At 41.9% G+C, this 16,740-nt stretch overlaps 1 protein-coding gene across 3 annotated transcripts in view; it reads left to right on the top strand.

Annotated features, from left to right (window-relative positions):
• The first annotated feature begins 1 nt into the window (after nucleotide 1).
• Nucleotides 2–16,740, top strand: part of HGS (hepatocyte growth factor-regulated tyrosine kinase substrate) — a 30,878-nt gene continuing 14,139 nt past the window's right edge. For 2 of the 3 annotated variants that reach the window (XM_056549928.1, XM_056549927.1), the window contains exons 1-10: nucleotides 2–157; nucleotides 2,669–2,753; nucleotides 4,272–4,347; nucleotides 5,798–5,890; nucleotides 8,306–8,429; nucleotides 10,895–10,947; nucleotides 11,032–11,100; nucleotides 13,877–14,001; nucleotides 16,084–16,189; nucleotides 16,462–16,560. In XM_056549928.1, coding sequence (XP_056405903.1) covers nucleotides 121–157; nucleotides 2,669–2,753; nucleotides 4,272–4,347; nucleotides 5,798–5,890; nucleotides 8,306–8,429; nucleotides 10,895–10,947; nucleotides 11,032–11,100; nucleotides 13,877–14,001; nucleotides 16,084–16,189; nucleotides 16,462–16,560 — 867 coding nt within the window. In that variant the 5' untranslated portion in view covers nucleotides 2–120. The remainder of the gene's footprint in view (nucleotides 158–2,668; nucleotides 2,754–4,271; nucleotides 4,348–5,797; nucleotides 5,891–8,305; nucleotides 8,430–10,894; nucleotides 10,948–11,031; nucleotides 11,101–13,876; nucleotides 14,002–16,083; nucleotides 16,190–16,461; nucleotides 16,561–16,740) is intronic. The other variant, XM_056549929.1, reaches the window with a different exon arrangement.

Raw genomic sequence — 16,740 nt, 5'->3', positions numbered from 1 at the left:
CGTCACTTCCGCCCTGCGTCATCCTGGTTTCGCCTTGTTGTTTCCGGAAGCGGAAGTGGTCTTTGCTCTCTATCTTTTTTTATCTTGGTTTGTCGGTGTCTCGTTCTCTCCGGTGTCACGATGGGAAAAGGAGGCGGCACGTTTGAGAGGCTTCTGGGTAAGGAGACCGAGGTGGGGGAGATGTCTTATTCTACTTCTCGTCCCCGGGTGCGGTGACATTGCTGGAGGCCGCCATTGACCATTGTGTCAGCAGTATAGACAGTGGATTAGGGGGGTGACAGGTCACGTGATATAAATCTGACACAACAACCCCCTCATGAAAGTCAGGGACATTTGTGGGCTGTCATGTGACACTCTCCAGCTGTTGCAAAACTACAACTCCCAGCATGCCCGGACAGCCGAAGGCTGTCCGGGCATGCTGGGAGTTGTAGTTTTGCAACAGCTGAAGGTTCACAATTTGGTCTAGTAAACCCCATCATCCCCTGTCGGCCACCGGATGGCGCCACTTTTAATCTACAGTCCAATCAGGGCGCAGCTTTATTCATGACGGAAATCCGACAAAGATGGCCGCGTTACGATCAGTCGCTACGGGCAACAAAGCCGCCGGATCTTCTTCCTTTTAGATGGCTCAAAAAGTCGCCTTCAGGCCGCAATTTCTCTTGCCGTTTTTTTATTTATTTTTTGTTTAAAACCAGCCCCCCCCCAAAAAAGTATATTGGCAAATTTACCGTGAAAATGAGCGCCACAAAATTTTGACTCCACAGTAAAAAAGTGCGAGTCCCTAGAGGAATTAAGCAAGGACATTTTCCTCCGTTCATTAGCGGGATCATGCGGAATTGTTTCTGATTTGGTTTTCGCCATTGCGCCGTTATTTTTTTTTATTTTTTTTGGCTTTCTGCGCGGAATTTTTTGCTTCTTTCTAAGGAGGGAAAAGAAAAAACTACAGTCTGAGCGACCGAGCGGAATCAGCAATGAAAACCAATACAGAAGGCAAAGCGCTGAAAAGTCTGTACGGAATTCCACGCAGAACTTGCGTTGCGTAAACGTACTCCAAGGGGGTATGTTCTCGTGGCGGAAAAAAAAAATTATATATATATATATATATCTATATATATATATATATATATATATACATACATATATATCAAAATTCCGCAAATGTATATATAATTTTTTTTCTCAATTTATTTATATATAAATATATATATATATATATATATATATATATATATATATATATGAGAAAAAAATTTATATATACATTTGCGGACTTTTGATATATATAATTTTTTTTCTTAATTTTTTTAAATATATATATATGTATAAAATTTATTTTTATTAATTTTTTTAAGAAAAAAATTATTTATATATATATATATATATATATATATATATACTTTTTTTCTTAAAGAAAAAAATGTAAAATAAATTATATACATATATATATATTAAAAAAAATTAAGAGAAAAAATTATATATATTTGCAGAATATACCGTATATATATATATATATATATATATATATATATATACATATCAAAATTCCGCAAATGTATATATTTTTTTTTCTCAATTTATATATATAATTAAGAGAAAAAAAATTATATATACATTTGCGGACTTTTGATATGTGTATATATATATATATATATATATATATATATATATATATACATATATGTATATGTATATATATGTATATATATATATGTATATGTATATATATGTGTATATATATATATATATATATATATATATATATATATATATATATATTCCGCAAATATATATAATTTTTTCTCTTAATTTTTTTAAATATATATATGTATAAAAAAAAAATTTATTTATTTTTTAAAGAAAAAAAATTATATATATATATATATATATACTTTTTTTTCTTAAAAAAATAAATAAAAGTAAATTATATACATATATATATATATATATATATATATATATATATATATATATATATATATTAAAAAAAATTAAGAGAAAAAATTATATATATTTGCGGAATATATATATGTGTATATATATATATATATATATATATATATATATAAAAATTCTGCAAATATATATATATAATTTTTTCTCTTAATTAATTGTGTGTGTATATATATATATATATATATATATAATATATATATATATATATAATAAATTAACATTACTGTCTTTGTAAGTCATACTGAATGGTATCGCTGTACACTTTGATCTGTTTAATCGCGCACAATTATTTTTTACACGTGCGCTGGAATAATCTAGGAAGATCGAGGATCTAAAATGTATAAAATAAAAAATAAAATAAAACTGACAAAAACGTGTGAAAGCTCTCACTACTGTACGTCTGACATATACGTAATATATACATATACACATATACACAATAGTTGGTTCTTGTGCTCTTAGTTTTGTCTATTCCTGTGGTCTCCAAACTGCGGCCCTCCAGATGTTGCAAAAATGCGACACCCAGCATGCCCGGACAGCCGTTGGCTGTCCGGGCATGCTGGGTGTCGCATTTTTGCAACATCTGGAGGGCCAAAGTTTGAGACAACTGGACTAGAGTCTCACACTGCTGGGAGTTGTAGTTTTGCAACAGCTGGAGGTGCACAATTTGGAGACCACTGGTCTAGTGTTTAGCTGACTTCTTGTTTCTTTCTAGATAAAGCCACCAGCCAGCTTCTTCTGGAGACAGACTGGGAATCCATCCTGCAGATCTGTGACATGATCCGCCAAGGAGACACTCAGTAAGTCTTGTGCAGTATTAAAGGGGTACTCCAATGGAAAACTATTTTTTTTTAAATCAACGATCCACAAGAAGTTCTTTTCTTTTTGAATTTCCTTTCTGTCTGACCACAGTGCTCTCTGCTGACACCTCTGTCCGTGTCAGGAACTGTCCAGAGCAGCATAGGTTTGCTATGGGGATTTTCTCTTGCTCTGGACAGTTCCTGACATGGACAGAGGTGTCGGCAGAGAGCACTGTGGTCAGACAGAAAAGGAATTCAAAAAGAAAATAATTTCCTCTGTAGTATTCAGCAGCTGATAAGTACTGGAAGGATTAAGATTTTTTAATAGAAATAATTTACAAATCTGTTTAACTTTCTGGCACCAGTTGATTTAAAAATGTTTTCCAGTAGAGTACCCCTTTAATCCGGAGGTCATTGTGATATAAATCTTATAGATTAGGGGTTTCCAGGAAACATGATGGGAACGTTCTTCCTCCCTGTGCATGAAAACAGCAAAAGCCGAAATCCTTTCCTCCCACTGGCAGATCTTCTGCTTCCTCCTGCGCTTCTGTTCTTCTTCATTCGATGACGTCTCCGCATGATATTGACTTCTGTTGTTTAATGCTCAGGAAGGGAGATTGTTGCCTATTCGGTTTCCCTGTAGAAAGCGTCACCTGCCGGCGCAGCACAACCTTCTGGCATCTTGGCGGCAGAACCTTCTGGCATCTTGGCGGCAGAAGCTTCTGGCATCTTGGCGGCAGAAGCTTCTGGCATCTTGGCGGCAGAAGCTTCTGGCATCTTGGCGGCAGAAGCTTCTGGCATCTTGGCGGCAGAAGCTTCTGGCATCTTGGCGGCAGAAGCTTCTGGCATCTTGGCGGCAGAAGCTTCTGGCATCTTGGCGGCAGAAGCTTCTGGCATCTTGGCGGCAGAAGCTTCTGGCATCTTGGCGGCAGAAGCTTCTGGCATCTTGGCGGCAGAAGCTTCTGGCATCTTGGCGGCAGAAGCTTCTGGCATCTTGGCGGCAGAAGCTTCTGGCATCTTGGCGGCAGAAGCTTCTGGCATCTTGGCGGCAGAAGCTTCTGGCATCTTGGCGGCAGAAGCTTCTGGCATCTTGGCGGCAGAAGCTTCTGGCATCTTGGCGGCAGAAGCTTCTGGCATCTTGGCGGCAGAAGCTTCTGGCATCTTGGCGGCAGAAGCTTCTGGCATCTTGGCGGCAGAAGCTTCTGGCATCTTGGCGGCAGAAGCTTCTGGCATCTTGGCGGCAGAAGCTTCTGGCATCTTGGCGGCAGAAGCTTCTGGCATCTTGGCGGCAGAAGCTTCTGGCATCTTGGCGGCAGAAGCTTCTGGCATCTTGGCGGCAGCGTTTTGCAGCATTCTGGCATTGTGTAACAGCCAAGACTTTCTCCAGTGTTTCCCTCTATTACACACAGTGCGCTCTCCATGTCTAGTGGGGTTCTGAGGAACCATTTATTTTTAGATTGTTATATTTTTGTACAGCTGTATTTTACTTATGTTTCCATGATTATCTTCTACTTTCAGGGCCAAATATGCTGTGGCCTCCATCAAGAAGAAAGTGAATGACAAAAACCCACATGTAGCTCTTTTTGCTCTGGAGGTGAGTTGTGGAGACAGGACCGCTGGTTCATCTAGGCACAGCTAGGGGGCAGCACCAGCAGTAAAATAAACATAATGCACCCAAAAAGAAATGTTGCATCGCTGCATTACTGGTCAGGCAGATCCGTCATTGATTACAGGGGAGGTCTGGTTATACCAGGTATTGCCACAAGAGGGCGCACGACCCCTTTGAGATGAATGGAGGCGGCTGCATCACAATATATTCGGATGGTATATTCTTAGTGTGTACAGACCCTTATAGTCTGTCTATGCAGCGACTCTCCTCCGGCCTTCTGGAAGAAATTGGTTATTGATTCACGTCAGAATGTCATTATTCATGTTCTCCAACCGGATATTCAGGTCCTTTGTAGGCCGGAAATGCCTGTCCTTACCCTGCCTGATCTACGTGTCGGCAGATGTTATCACTATAAACCAGATTTAAAAAAAAAAAAGTTATGAATGTATGTCAGTGTTTCCCAACCAGGGTGCCTCCAGCTGTTGCAAAACTACAACTCCCAGCATGCTGGGAGTTGTAGTTTTGCAACAGCTGGAGGGACCCTGGTTGGGAAACACTAATGTATGTGTATTAACAATGTAATCAATAGGAATCCGTTTTTTCATCAAAAACCTGATACGGGAACTGTATTGCAAAAACGTGGTGTGAACCCAGCCTAAGGCTGGGTTCACACTACGTTTTTCAACTACGGTTCCCGCATACGTTTTCTATCAAAAACCGTATGGGGAAAAAAACGGATGGAACAGTATGGGAAAAAGTAAACCGTATGCGTTTTTAAACAGTATACTGTTTTTAAAAGTGCATACAGTTCCGTCAGTTTTTATAGAAAAAAAAAAACATATGTTTTAGAAAATTTTGTCCATTTTTAATGGGAGGGGTCTTGGGTGGGGACTTTAGGATTCAAATGCACATGTGCAAAGTAAAAACGTATAAGTTTTTCCCGTATGGAACCGTATACATGTGCGCTTCCCATTGTTAAAAAAAACGTATGCGGTTGCAGTACAGTTTTTAAACCAGAGACAAAAACCACGGTTTTGACTCAGGTTTAAAAACCGTACTGCAACCGCATACGTTTTTTTAACAATGGGAAACGCACATGTATAAGGTTCCATACGGGAAAAACGTATACGTTTTACTTTGCACATTTGCATTTGAATCCCAAAGTCCCCACCCAAGACCCCTCCCATTAAAAATGGACAATTTTCAAAAACGTATGGGTTTTTTTTTCTATAAAAACTGACGGAACTGTATGCACTTTTAAAAACAGTATACTGTTTAAAAACCCCATACGGTTTACTTTTTTCCATACTGTTCCATCCGTTTTTTTCCCATACGGTTTTTGATAGAAAACGTATGCGGGAACCGTAGTTGGAAATCGTGGTGTGAACGCAGCCGAACTCGGGCGACGTCTCATTGTCTTCTGTGTCTCCTGCAGGTATTGGAGTCCGTGGTGAAGAACTGCGGCTCGACGGTCCACGATGAGGTGGCAAATAAACAGACTATGGAGGAGCTAAAAGAACTACAAAAGGTGCGAGTGAACGTGTCTGTGGCAGTGTTTCCCATCCAGGGTGCCTCCAGCTGTTGCAAAACTACAACTCCCAGCATGCCCGGACAGCCGATGGCTGTCCGGGCATGCTGGGAGTTGTAGTTTTGCAACAGCTGGAGGCACCCTGGTTGGGAAACACTGGATTACAATAAAGTAAAATTATTATTATTAATTTTTTTTTTTTTTTTTTAGTTACCATAGAAAAATAAATGATTTTATAGTATAAAAAAAATATCATCTTTAGTGTAGGATTCCAACACATATGTCAGATATATTTTGTATGATCGACAAAGACCCCTTTGTGCGGGTTAAAATGTTTCTACCTGTTGGGTTCTTCAAAAATGAAGCTTATTTTATTTATTTATTTTTATTTATTTTAATGAATTAATTAAATTACCAATTTAGTTTATATACTTATTCATTCAGTTATTATTATTATTATATATTTTTTTATTATTATTATTTTTATTATTATTATTATTATTATATATTTTTTTATTATTATTATTATTATTTTTTTAACCTGAACAAATTCTGTCAAATCCTATTTTGTCTATAGTTTGTATCTAACTGCTATAGGGTTGTTTTATTTTTTTTATTATTCTTTCAAATCCATTTAAAAAATCTTAATCCTTCCTGAACTTATTAGCTGCTGAATACTACAGAGGAAATTCTTTTCTTTTTGGAATGCTCTCTGATGACATCACGAGCACAGTGCTCTCTGCTGACGTCATTATAATAATAATAATAATAACTCTTTATTTATTGTTGTCCTTAGTGGGATTTGAACCCAAGGCCCCAGCACTGCAAGGCAGCACTGCAAACCACTGAGCCACCATGCTGCCCTTAGCATACATCTGCTATGCATGGTTGCTAAAATGGACAGAGATGTCAGCAGAGAGCACTGTGCTCGTGATGTCATCAGTGTTCCAAAAATAAAGGAATTTCCTCTGTAGCATTCAGCAGCTAATAAGTACTGGAAGGATTAAGATTTTTTAGTAGAAGTAATTTACAAATATGTTTAACTTTCTGGCACCAGTTGATTTACAAAAAAAAAAAAAAGTTTTCCACCGGAGTACCCCTTTAAATAGGCCATTTAGCACTCTGCGGGCTTCTGGGTACAAAAATATGCAAATTAGCTCACCACACCACCTTCCCAGGTAGTCCGTCCTGCAAAACAGCTCAGGCTCCAAAAGTCTCAGGACTGATTGGGATTTATACCAAGCCAGAACTCTGTCCAGAAGGAAAGAGCACCCTCGTCAGTACAGAGCAGGGTTATCTGGCTTTTTATTTATTTTTTTAATTAATTTATTTATACCGTAATTATTTTTTTTTTTATTCTGTCAAATCTTTTGTCTATAGTTTGTAGCTAACTTCCCCCTCACACCCCTCCGTGTATTCATTTTATATAATTATTTATTTATTTATTTATTTAGTCATTCATTCATTCATTGATTTATTTATTTAATTTTTTTATATCTATATTTTTTTAATTGTATTTTTTTAAATTTTTTTTTTTTTGGGGGGGACAATTTCTGTCAAATCTTATTTTGTCTCTAGTTTGTATCTAACTTCTATAAGGTTCTTTTTGTCTGCTGGAAGTGGGCGTGACGACCGCCCAACCCCCCCCCCCCCCCCTTTTGAGAAAAATGTAGGGGTCGGAACCGGGGCCCTGTTAAGGAGATCGCAGGGGGGGGGAGGGGGGCACAAGTGGCAATGTGTATGGGGAAAGGCATATCCTAAGATCTTCAAACCTACACTGGGGGGGGGGGGGGGGGGGGGGGAGTCTTCTCTCTTTGTCACTGACCAATACAAGGAGAGCAAAGCCATTCCAAAAAAAATGCGTGTGCCCCATATCACCCCATGTCCTAGATTCCAGGACCCATATTGTAGTAATCGGTAATGAAACGACAACAGAAATAGTGCTACGATGCCAATTCTTAGGGTATAAAAGGGGTTAAGGCGGTGTTTCCCAACCAGGGTGCCTCCAGCTGTTGCAAAACTACAACTCCCAGCATGCCCGGACAGCCAACGGCTGTCCGGGCATGCTGGGAGTTGTAGTTTTGCAACAGCTGGAGGCACCCTAGTTGGGGAAACACCGTGTTAAGGGATTAGTCAATGCCCTGTGGGAGTGACACTATCTTGTGTAGTCATCTATGGAAAGCACCGCCGGTCAGTCACATGATCAGATTTCACAACTTCCTGCTGGATCAGGTGAGCGGTGACCATCCGGCACCTGACTCCTTCCGATCTCCTGTTACTGATCTTCTCCTCCTTGTAGTCCTGACGGTTTATATTATAATCCAGCATTTTTACCAAAAACCTCTTCTTCTTCTCTTTTTTTTTTTTTTTCATCTTTTCTATTATTGTTTTTATTTTATAAAATATTTTATTCAGCGACAGGTAGAACCAAACGTACGGAACAAGATCCTGTATCTGATCCAGGCCTGGGCCCACGCTTTCCGGAACGAACCCAAGTATAAGGTTGTGCAGGACACCTACCAGATCATGAAGGTGGAGGGTAAGGATACTACTCACTATTAGGTCATTTACTTTGCTGCTATTTTTTTTTGTTATGTTGTTTTATTTTGTTTTCCCTCTAGGGTGTATTACGTGATAAAGGACATTAACATTAGAACTGCTGGTTGTTACCAGATTTAATAATTTTATTAATTAATTTTTTATTAATTTTTAAAAAAATATATTTAAATCAGATTTTCTGGTATTTCCACAATATATTTTCCGTCTTTAGCCACCAGATGGCAGTGTATCCTATATTATATCCTATGGCAGTGTATCCTATATTATATCCTATGGCAGTGTATCCTATATTATATCCCATGGCAGTGTTTTCCAAACTATGTGCCTCCAGCTGTTGCAAAGCTACAACTCTCAGCATGCCCGGACAGCCATGTTTTGGAATCCTACAGTAAAGAAGCAATTTTTTTGATGCAATCGAATAATACTTTTTCTATGGTAATGTAAAGAAGTTATACCCTTCCTACTAATCCAGTGTTTTCCAACCAGCGTGCCTCCAGCTGTTGCAAAACTACAACTCCCAGCATGCCCAGACAGCCAACGGCTGTCTGGGCATGCTGGGATTTGTAGTTTTGCAACAGCTGGAGGCACGCGGTTTTGGAAAACACTCTCCTATGATAAGGGTAATAATTTACCATAGGCTATAAGCTAGTATTATTATGTTAAAGGGGTACTCCGGTGAAAAAACTTTTTTTTTTTTTTTTTCTTTAAATCAACTGGTGGCAGAAAGTTACACAGATTTGTAAATTACTTCTATATAATAATCTTAATCCTTCCAGTACTTATCAGCTGCTGTATGCTCCACAGGTAGTTGTGTAGATCTTTCCAGTCTGATCACAGTGCTCTCTGCTGACACCTCAGTCCGTGTCAGGAACTGTCCAGAGCAGGAGAAAATCCCCATAGCAAACATATGCTGCTCTGGACAGTTCCAGACATGCACAGAGGTGTCAACAGAGAGCACTGTGGTCAGACAGAAAAGAACTACATAACTTCCTCTGGAGCATACAGCAGCTGATAAGTACTGGAAGGATTAAGATTTTTTAATAGAAGTAATTTACAAATCTGTTTAACTTTCTGGTACCAGTTGATTAAAATAAAAAAAAAATTTTCACCGGAGTACCCCTTTAAACCACCATTTAGGCAGCATAATCCTACCTGCAGATGCCAACAGGTTGCAGTCTGTGAAAGAGTCTTGTTTGGCAGTGTTCAGTCGGAGCGGCGTCTGGGTGGAGTCACAGCAGCATCATAGCAAAACACGGGGTGGGCACAGAGCTTAAAGGGGTATTCCAGACCCAAACTTTTTTTTATATATCAACTGGCTCCGGAAAGTTGAACAGATTTGTAAATTACTTCTATTAAAAAATCTTAATCCTTCCAATAGTTACTAGCTTCTGAAGTTGAGTTGCTGTTTTCTGTCTAACTGCTCTCTGATGACTCACGTCCCGGGAGCTGTGCAGTTCCTATGGGGATATTCTCCCATCATGCACAGCTCCCGGGACGTGACATCATCATTGAGCAGTTAGACAGAAAACTTCAGAAGCTAATAACTATTGGAAGGATTAAGATTTTTTAATAGAAGTCATTTACAAATCTTTTTATCTTTCCGGAGCCAGTTGATAAATATAAAAAAGGTTTTGGCCTGGAATACCCCTTTAAGCTCTGTGCCCACCTCTTTAAGCTCTGTGCCCACGCTAATACTAGCAGCGGGTTCCCCACTGTGGGAATCCCGCTGCGAGTTACGCTACCATTGATTTAAATGGGTCCACAGACAGTCCGCAGTAGTTTCAGATTTGTGGACTGTCTGCGGACCCTTTCAAATCAATGGTAGCGTAACTTGCAGCAGGAAACCCGCTGCTAGTATTAGCGTGTGAACGCACCCTAAAGGGTTCTTCTTGGAAAAAAACTTTTTTTTTTATATATCAACTGGCTCCAGAAAGTTAAACTGATTTGTAAATTACTTCTATTAAAAAATCTTAATCCTTCCAATAATTATCAACTGCTGAAGTTGAGTTGTTCTTTTCTGTCTGACGACAGTGCTCTCTGCTGACATCTCTGCTTGTCTCGGGAACTGCACAGAGTAGAAGAGGTTTCCTATGGGGATTTGCTTCTACTCTGGACAGTTCCCGAGACAGGTGTCATCAGGGAGCACTTAGACAGAAAAGAACAACTCAACTTCAGCAGCACATAAGTACTGAAAGGATTAAGTTTTTTTTTTTATAGAAGTAATTTACAAATCTGTTTAATTTTCTGGAGCCAGTTGAGACATATATATAAGTTTTATTCTGGATAACCCCTTTAAATACCTCTGTAGAAAGCCAATTATCAGCCTATACATACTCCTGTCTGTGTGGTTCTTGCTGTGACATCTGTTACTTTAATAAAATTCCATAATTTTTTTAATGAATTTTTTTAAGTAATTTTTGTCCTTTTTTTTTTTTTCTGTTTCAGGACACAATTTTCCCGAGTTCAAGGAAAGCGATGCCATGTTTGCAGCAGAGCGGGTAAGTGGGGTCAGGATCAGGTGGTGATGCCAGTTTTGCCCCAATGGCTCTTGAGGAGTAAAACCTTTTTGTGTTCTTTCCCAGGCTCCTGACTGGGTGGATGCTGAGGAGTGCCACCGCTGCCGCGTTCAGTTTGGTGTGGTAACACGCAAGGTAAGGCGCCGGTTATATTCTGCTTTCTTATTGTTACTCTGCTATGTCGTGCCCTCCGCTATATATCGTGCCCTCCGCTATATATCGTGCCCTCCGCTATATATCGTGCCCTCCGCTATATATCGTGCCCTCCGCCGCAGCGTGCCCTCCGCTATATATCGTGCCCTCCGCTATATATCGTGCCCTCCGCTATATATCGTGCCCTCCGCTATATATCGTGCCCTCCGCTATATATCGTGCCCTCCGCTATATATCGTGCCCTCCGCTATATATCGTGCCCTCCGCTATATATCGTGCCCTCCGCTATATATCGTGCCCTCCGCTATATATCGTGCCCTCCGCTATATATCGTGCCCTCCGCTATATATCGTGCCCTCCGCTATATATCGTGCCCTCCGCTATATATCGTGCCCTCCGCTATATATCGTGCCCTCCGCTATATATCGTGCCCTCCGCTATATATCGTGCCCTCCGCTATATATCGTGCCCTCCGCTATATATCGTGCCCTCCGCTATATATCGTGCCCTCCGCTATATATCGTGCCCTCCGCTATATATCGTGCCCTCCGCTATATATCGTGCCCTCCGCTATATCTCGTGCCCTCCGCTATATCTCGTGCCCTCCGCTATATCTCGTGCCCTCCGCTATATATCGTGCCCTCCGCTATATATCGTGCCCTCCGCTATATATCGTGCCCTCCGCTATATCTCGTGCCCTCCGCCGCAGCGTGCCCTCCGCCGCAGCGTGCCCTCCGCTATTGGTTTCTATCTCTGTTCCTTGTGTTTATATTGATAGAGCTCAGTGTGGGTATAACACTAAGGGGACGTTCACACCTAACTAATCCGCCGTGGGTTACCTGCAGCTGGAACGCCACAAGCGGATTAGGTATGTGCCCATTGACTTCAGTGGGGAGGAACATCATCCACCGAATTTAAAGCTGAATTTTAGCTGCGGGAAACAGGGGTACTCCAGTGGAAAACTTTTTTTTTTTTTCTTTAAATCAACTGGTGCCAAAAAGTTAAACAGATTTGTAAATCACTTCTATTAAAAAATCTTAATCCTTCCAGTACTTTTTAGGGGCTGTATACTACAGAAAAAGTGCTTTTCTTTTCTGTCACGACCACAGTGCTCTCTGCTGACCTCTGCTGTCCATTTTAGGAACTGTCCAGAGCAGGAGAAAATACCCTTAGCAAACATATGCTTCTCTGGACAGTTCCTAAAATGCACAGCAGAGGTCAGCAGAGAGCACTGTGGTCTTGACAGAAAAGAAAAGCACTTTTTCTGTAGTATACAGCCCCTAAAAAGTACTGGAAGGATTAAGATTTTTTTAATAGAAGTCATTTACAAATCTTTTTAACTTTCTGGGATCAGTTGATTTAAAAAATAATAAATAAATAAATTTCACCGGAGTACTTCTTTAAAAGGGGTACTCCACCCCTACACATTTTATACCCTATCCAAAGGATAGGGGATAACATTTCTGATCACAGGGGACCCACCGCTGGGACCCCTCATGATCTCTGCTGCGGCACCCCAGACATCCGATGCACGGAGCGAACTTCGCTCCATACCTGATGACTTGCGATGCGCCGCTGACGTCACTGTTCTAAAGGAACAGCTGGGACCCCCGCGATCAGACATCTTATCCCCTTATCCTTTAGATAGGGGATAAGATGTCTAGGGGCTGAGTACCCCTTTAACTCTTCATTGCCCATAGCTTCTACTTACGACCAGACGGTGTAGGACAGGAACACGGAAGCCCCTAAGAAGGAAGGGAAGCACAGTAGTGTCAGGAAGGCTGTGCTCATGTGGGACGCCCTCCAAGGTTTGCTCGGGGAACGACAGTTCCTCATCAAACTGGCCTGAGAAGAAAAAACAAAAGTAACATTTTCCCACATGCACCAGTTTTGATCAGTTTACGGCCCCATTCACACAGCGGAATTTCCAAGCGGTATCTGGCGGAAAGATTCTGCTCGAAAGTTCCGTTGCAGCAGCCTCCCATTGTTTTTTTTATATAGGATTCTGCTGCACCGTGCACACAGTAGAATTTCCACAGCAGAAAAATTAGCTGTGGAAATTCAAATTACAGACTCTGCAGAAATAATGAACACGTCCATTCCATCTGCGGAATCTACCTGGAAATGCATTGTCGTTTATGGGGCATTTTACAGTAGTCCTAGTAGGAAATTCCGTCCTGTGAACTAGGACTACGTTTTTACTTGATTTTTTTTCTTTCTCAGATTTAAAATCGTTTTTCCGCTCAATTTTAAAACCGGATTAAGATCTTATCAGATTTTTTATTTTTTTAACATTAGTTTATATCTGTTTAATTGAATGCTATTTTAATTTTATTTATTTATTGAATTAATTAAATTAAATTTTTTTTTTTTATGCACATGTCCAGTAGCTTTAGAATTGTCTAGACCAGTTGTCTCCAACCTGCGGACCTCCAGATGTTGCAAAACTACAACTCCCAGCATGCCCGGACAGCCGTTGGCTGTCCGGGCATGCTGGGAATTGTAGTTTTGCAACATCTGGAGGTCCGCAGGTTGGAGACCACTGGTCTAGAAAGATAGAGAAATACACAATTTTTTATATATATATATATATATATATATATATATATATAATATTTTTTTTTTTAAATAACTTACAAGAACATACTACCGTAAGATGTCTGGGGCGGAGTTCCCCTTTAGTGTTTTCCTTTAAAGAGATGTCTGCAGATTATTGTCTAGTGTCCTCCATGTTTACACGTTTATACTCTCCTTCCAGCATCACTGCCGAGCCTGTGGACAAATCTTCTGCGGAAAATGCTCCTCCAAATATTCTACCATCCCTAAATTCGGCATAGAGAAAGAAGTGCGCGTGTGTGAGCCCTGCTTCGAACAGCTAAACAAGTAAGAATTGCTGCACATGGGGTCTCTGCACAGGGACCTCCACCTATCGTGAGAGCAAGCGGTCACTTTGTCTTTTAAAGGGGTTCTCCGGTGCTTACACATCTTTTCCCCTATCCAAAGGATAGGGGATAAGATGCCTGATCGCAGGAGTCCCGCCGCTGGGGACCCCCAGGATGATGCACGCGGCACCCCGTTTGTAATCAGTCCCCGGAGCGTGTTCGCTCCAGGTCTGATTACCGACGACCACGAGGCCGGCGGCGTGTGATGTAACGCCTCCGCCCCCCGTGTGACGTCAAGCCCCGCCCCGTGATGTCACGGCTCCGCCCCCCCCGTGTGACGTCAAGCTCCGCCCCTCAATGCAAGCCTACGGGAGGGGGCGTGATAGCTGTCACGCCTCCTCCCGTAGGCTTGCATTGAGGGGCGGAGCTTGACGTCACACGGGGGGGTGGAGGCGTGACGTCACACGGGGGGCGGAGGCGTGACGTCACACGGGGGGGCGGAGGCGTTACATCACACGCCGCCGGCCTCATGGTCGTCGGTAATCAGACCCGGAGCGAACACGCTCCGGGGACTGATTACAAACGGGGTGCCTTGTGCAAGATCCCGGGGGTCCCCAGCGGTGGGACTCCCGCGATCAGGCATCTTATCCTATCCAAAGATGTGTAAGCAGCGGAGAACCCCTTTAAAGGAGTAGTGCAGTGAAAATTAACTTATCCCTTATCCAAAGGACAGGGGATGAGTTATAGATCCCAGGAGTCCGAGCGCTGGGACCCTGCATGATCTCCTAAACGGGGCCGGAAGCGGCCGTTCCGATCCCCACAGGAAGCCATGGCCGACACTATGGGATTCCTGGAGGGGGACGTGTTGGCCGGCGCTCTGTGCGTGGTCAGCACGAACCCTTCTAGCAGACTGCCGGGGCCCTGTTCAGGAGATCACGGGGGTCCTAGCGGTTGGACCCCTTGCGATCTATAACTTATCCCCTATCCTTTAGATAGAGGATAAGTTATATTTCACTGCAAAACTCCTTTTAAAGGGGTACTCCACTGGAAAATAGCGGCGCTGTGAAGGTTTGTGATGGGGGGCGGTGCCGCTGTATATGGTCAGGGTGGGGTGCGGTCTCTTCACCCCCCTCCATGTACATTGACCTGTAGAGCACTTCACCCTTCATCGATTCCTCAATGCCCCTTATCTAATCTTGTTTTATACATTAAACTCTTGCCTTCAGGCTGCTCCCTTATTTTTGATCTTTGTTTATTTTAAAGGGGTACTCCCCTGGAAAACATTTCTATTTTTTTTTAAATCAACTGGTGCCAGAAAGTTAAACCGATTTGTAAATTACTTCTATTTAAAAAATCCTAATCCGTCCAGTACTTATCAGCTGCTGTTATGATCCACAGGAAGTTCTTTTCTTTCCGAATTTCCTTTCTGCCTGACCACAGTGCTCTCTGCTGACACCTCTGTCCAGAGCAGGATAGATTTGCTATGGGGATTTGCTCCTACTCTGGACAGTTCCTGACATGGACAGAGGTGTCAGCAGAGAGCACTGTGGTCAGACAGAAAAGAAATTCAAAAAAATAAGAACTTTCTGTGGATCATACAGCAGCTGATAAGTACTGGAAGGATTAAGAATTTTTAATAGAAGTCATTTACAAATCTGTTAAAATTTCTGGCACCAGTTGATTTAAAAAAAAAAAAAATAATAATAATCTTTTCCACCGGAGTACCCCTTTAAGTCTATGGGTCAGCGGGACAAAGATAGCTGTGAGCCAAGGAGTAAAACCACATGCTTATCCTTGCTCGTTCTCTTGATCTATTAGGGCAGTGTTTCCCAACCAGTGTGCCTCCAGCTGTTGCAGAACTACAACTCCCAGCATCCAAAGGCTGGGAGTTGTAGCTCTGCAACAGCTGGAGGCACACTGGTTGGGATAAGACTGGGTTAGGCTCTCGGCACCGAGACCCCGAACAATCAAAACTTTTGCCATAACTAATTTTTTTTATTTTTTTTCCGTGCCTACTTAAATTACAAAAACACTTTAACTATTTCACTCCTTCTAATTCTTATGAACTTATTTCCCTTTACAGGAAAGGTGAAGGTGGCGGCGGCGGCGGCGGCAGTGGCGGCAAACCCGCCACCACTGGTGAACTGCCCCCGGAGTACCTGACCAGCCCCCTATCTCAGCAGTCACAGGTAAGCTGGAAAGTCACATGTGCACGGTTTTGTTTTTTGTTTTTCGACACAACCACAACGTCAATGGAATTACCCGGCCCCTTGGCCTCCATTTTGAAGGGAAAGAGTGTAGTAAACCCTTTTGGCCTTACTAGGCTCGGTCTTGGGAATTGTAGGTAAGCAGTATAGCACGTACATAGGACGCCTACATAAAAACAAATATCTAGCACTGAAGACCTATGGCACTTGTACTCTCTGCTTGTCTTTGCACTAAATCGGGTATGCCTTGTCAGATGCCACCTAAGAGAGACGAAACCGCTCTGCAAGAGGAAGAGGAGCTGCAGCTTGCGATCGCCTTGTCACAATCTGAGGCTGAAGAGAAGGAAAGGATGGTAAGTGAGGCAGGCGTGTAGACCCCCCGTTGTCTAGCATTAAATTCCCCAAGCTCGATATTTCCAATTTCTCAAAGTTTTATGGTGATGATGGAAAATATCATCAGCCTAAAGCAGGGTTTCCAAACTGGGGTGCCCCCAGCTGTTGCTAAACTACAGCTCCTAGCTTGCCCGGACAGC

This window comes from Hyla sarda, chromosome 13 (genome assembly GCF_029499605.1).
Source record: "Hyla sarda isolate aHylSar1 chromosome 13, aHylSar1.hap1, whole genome shotgun sequence".
Classification (NCBI taxonomy): domain Eukaryota; kingdom Metazoa; phylum Chordata; class Amphibia; order Anura; family Hylidae; genus Hyla; species Hyla sarda.
Note: the sequence above shows the minus strand (reverse complement) of the source record. Positions and strands in the feature narration are given on the sequence as shown.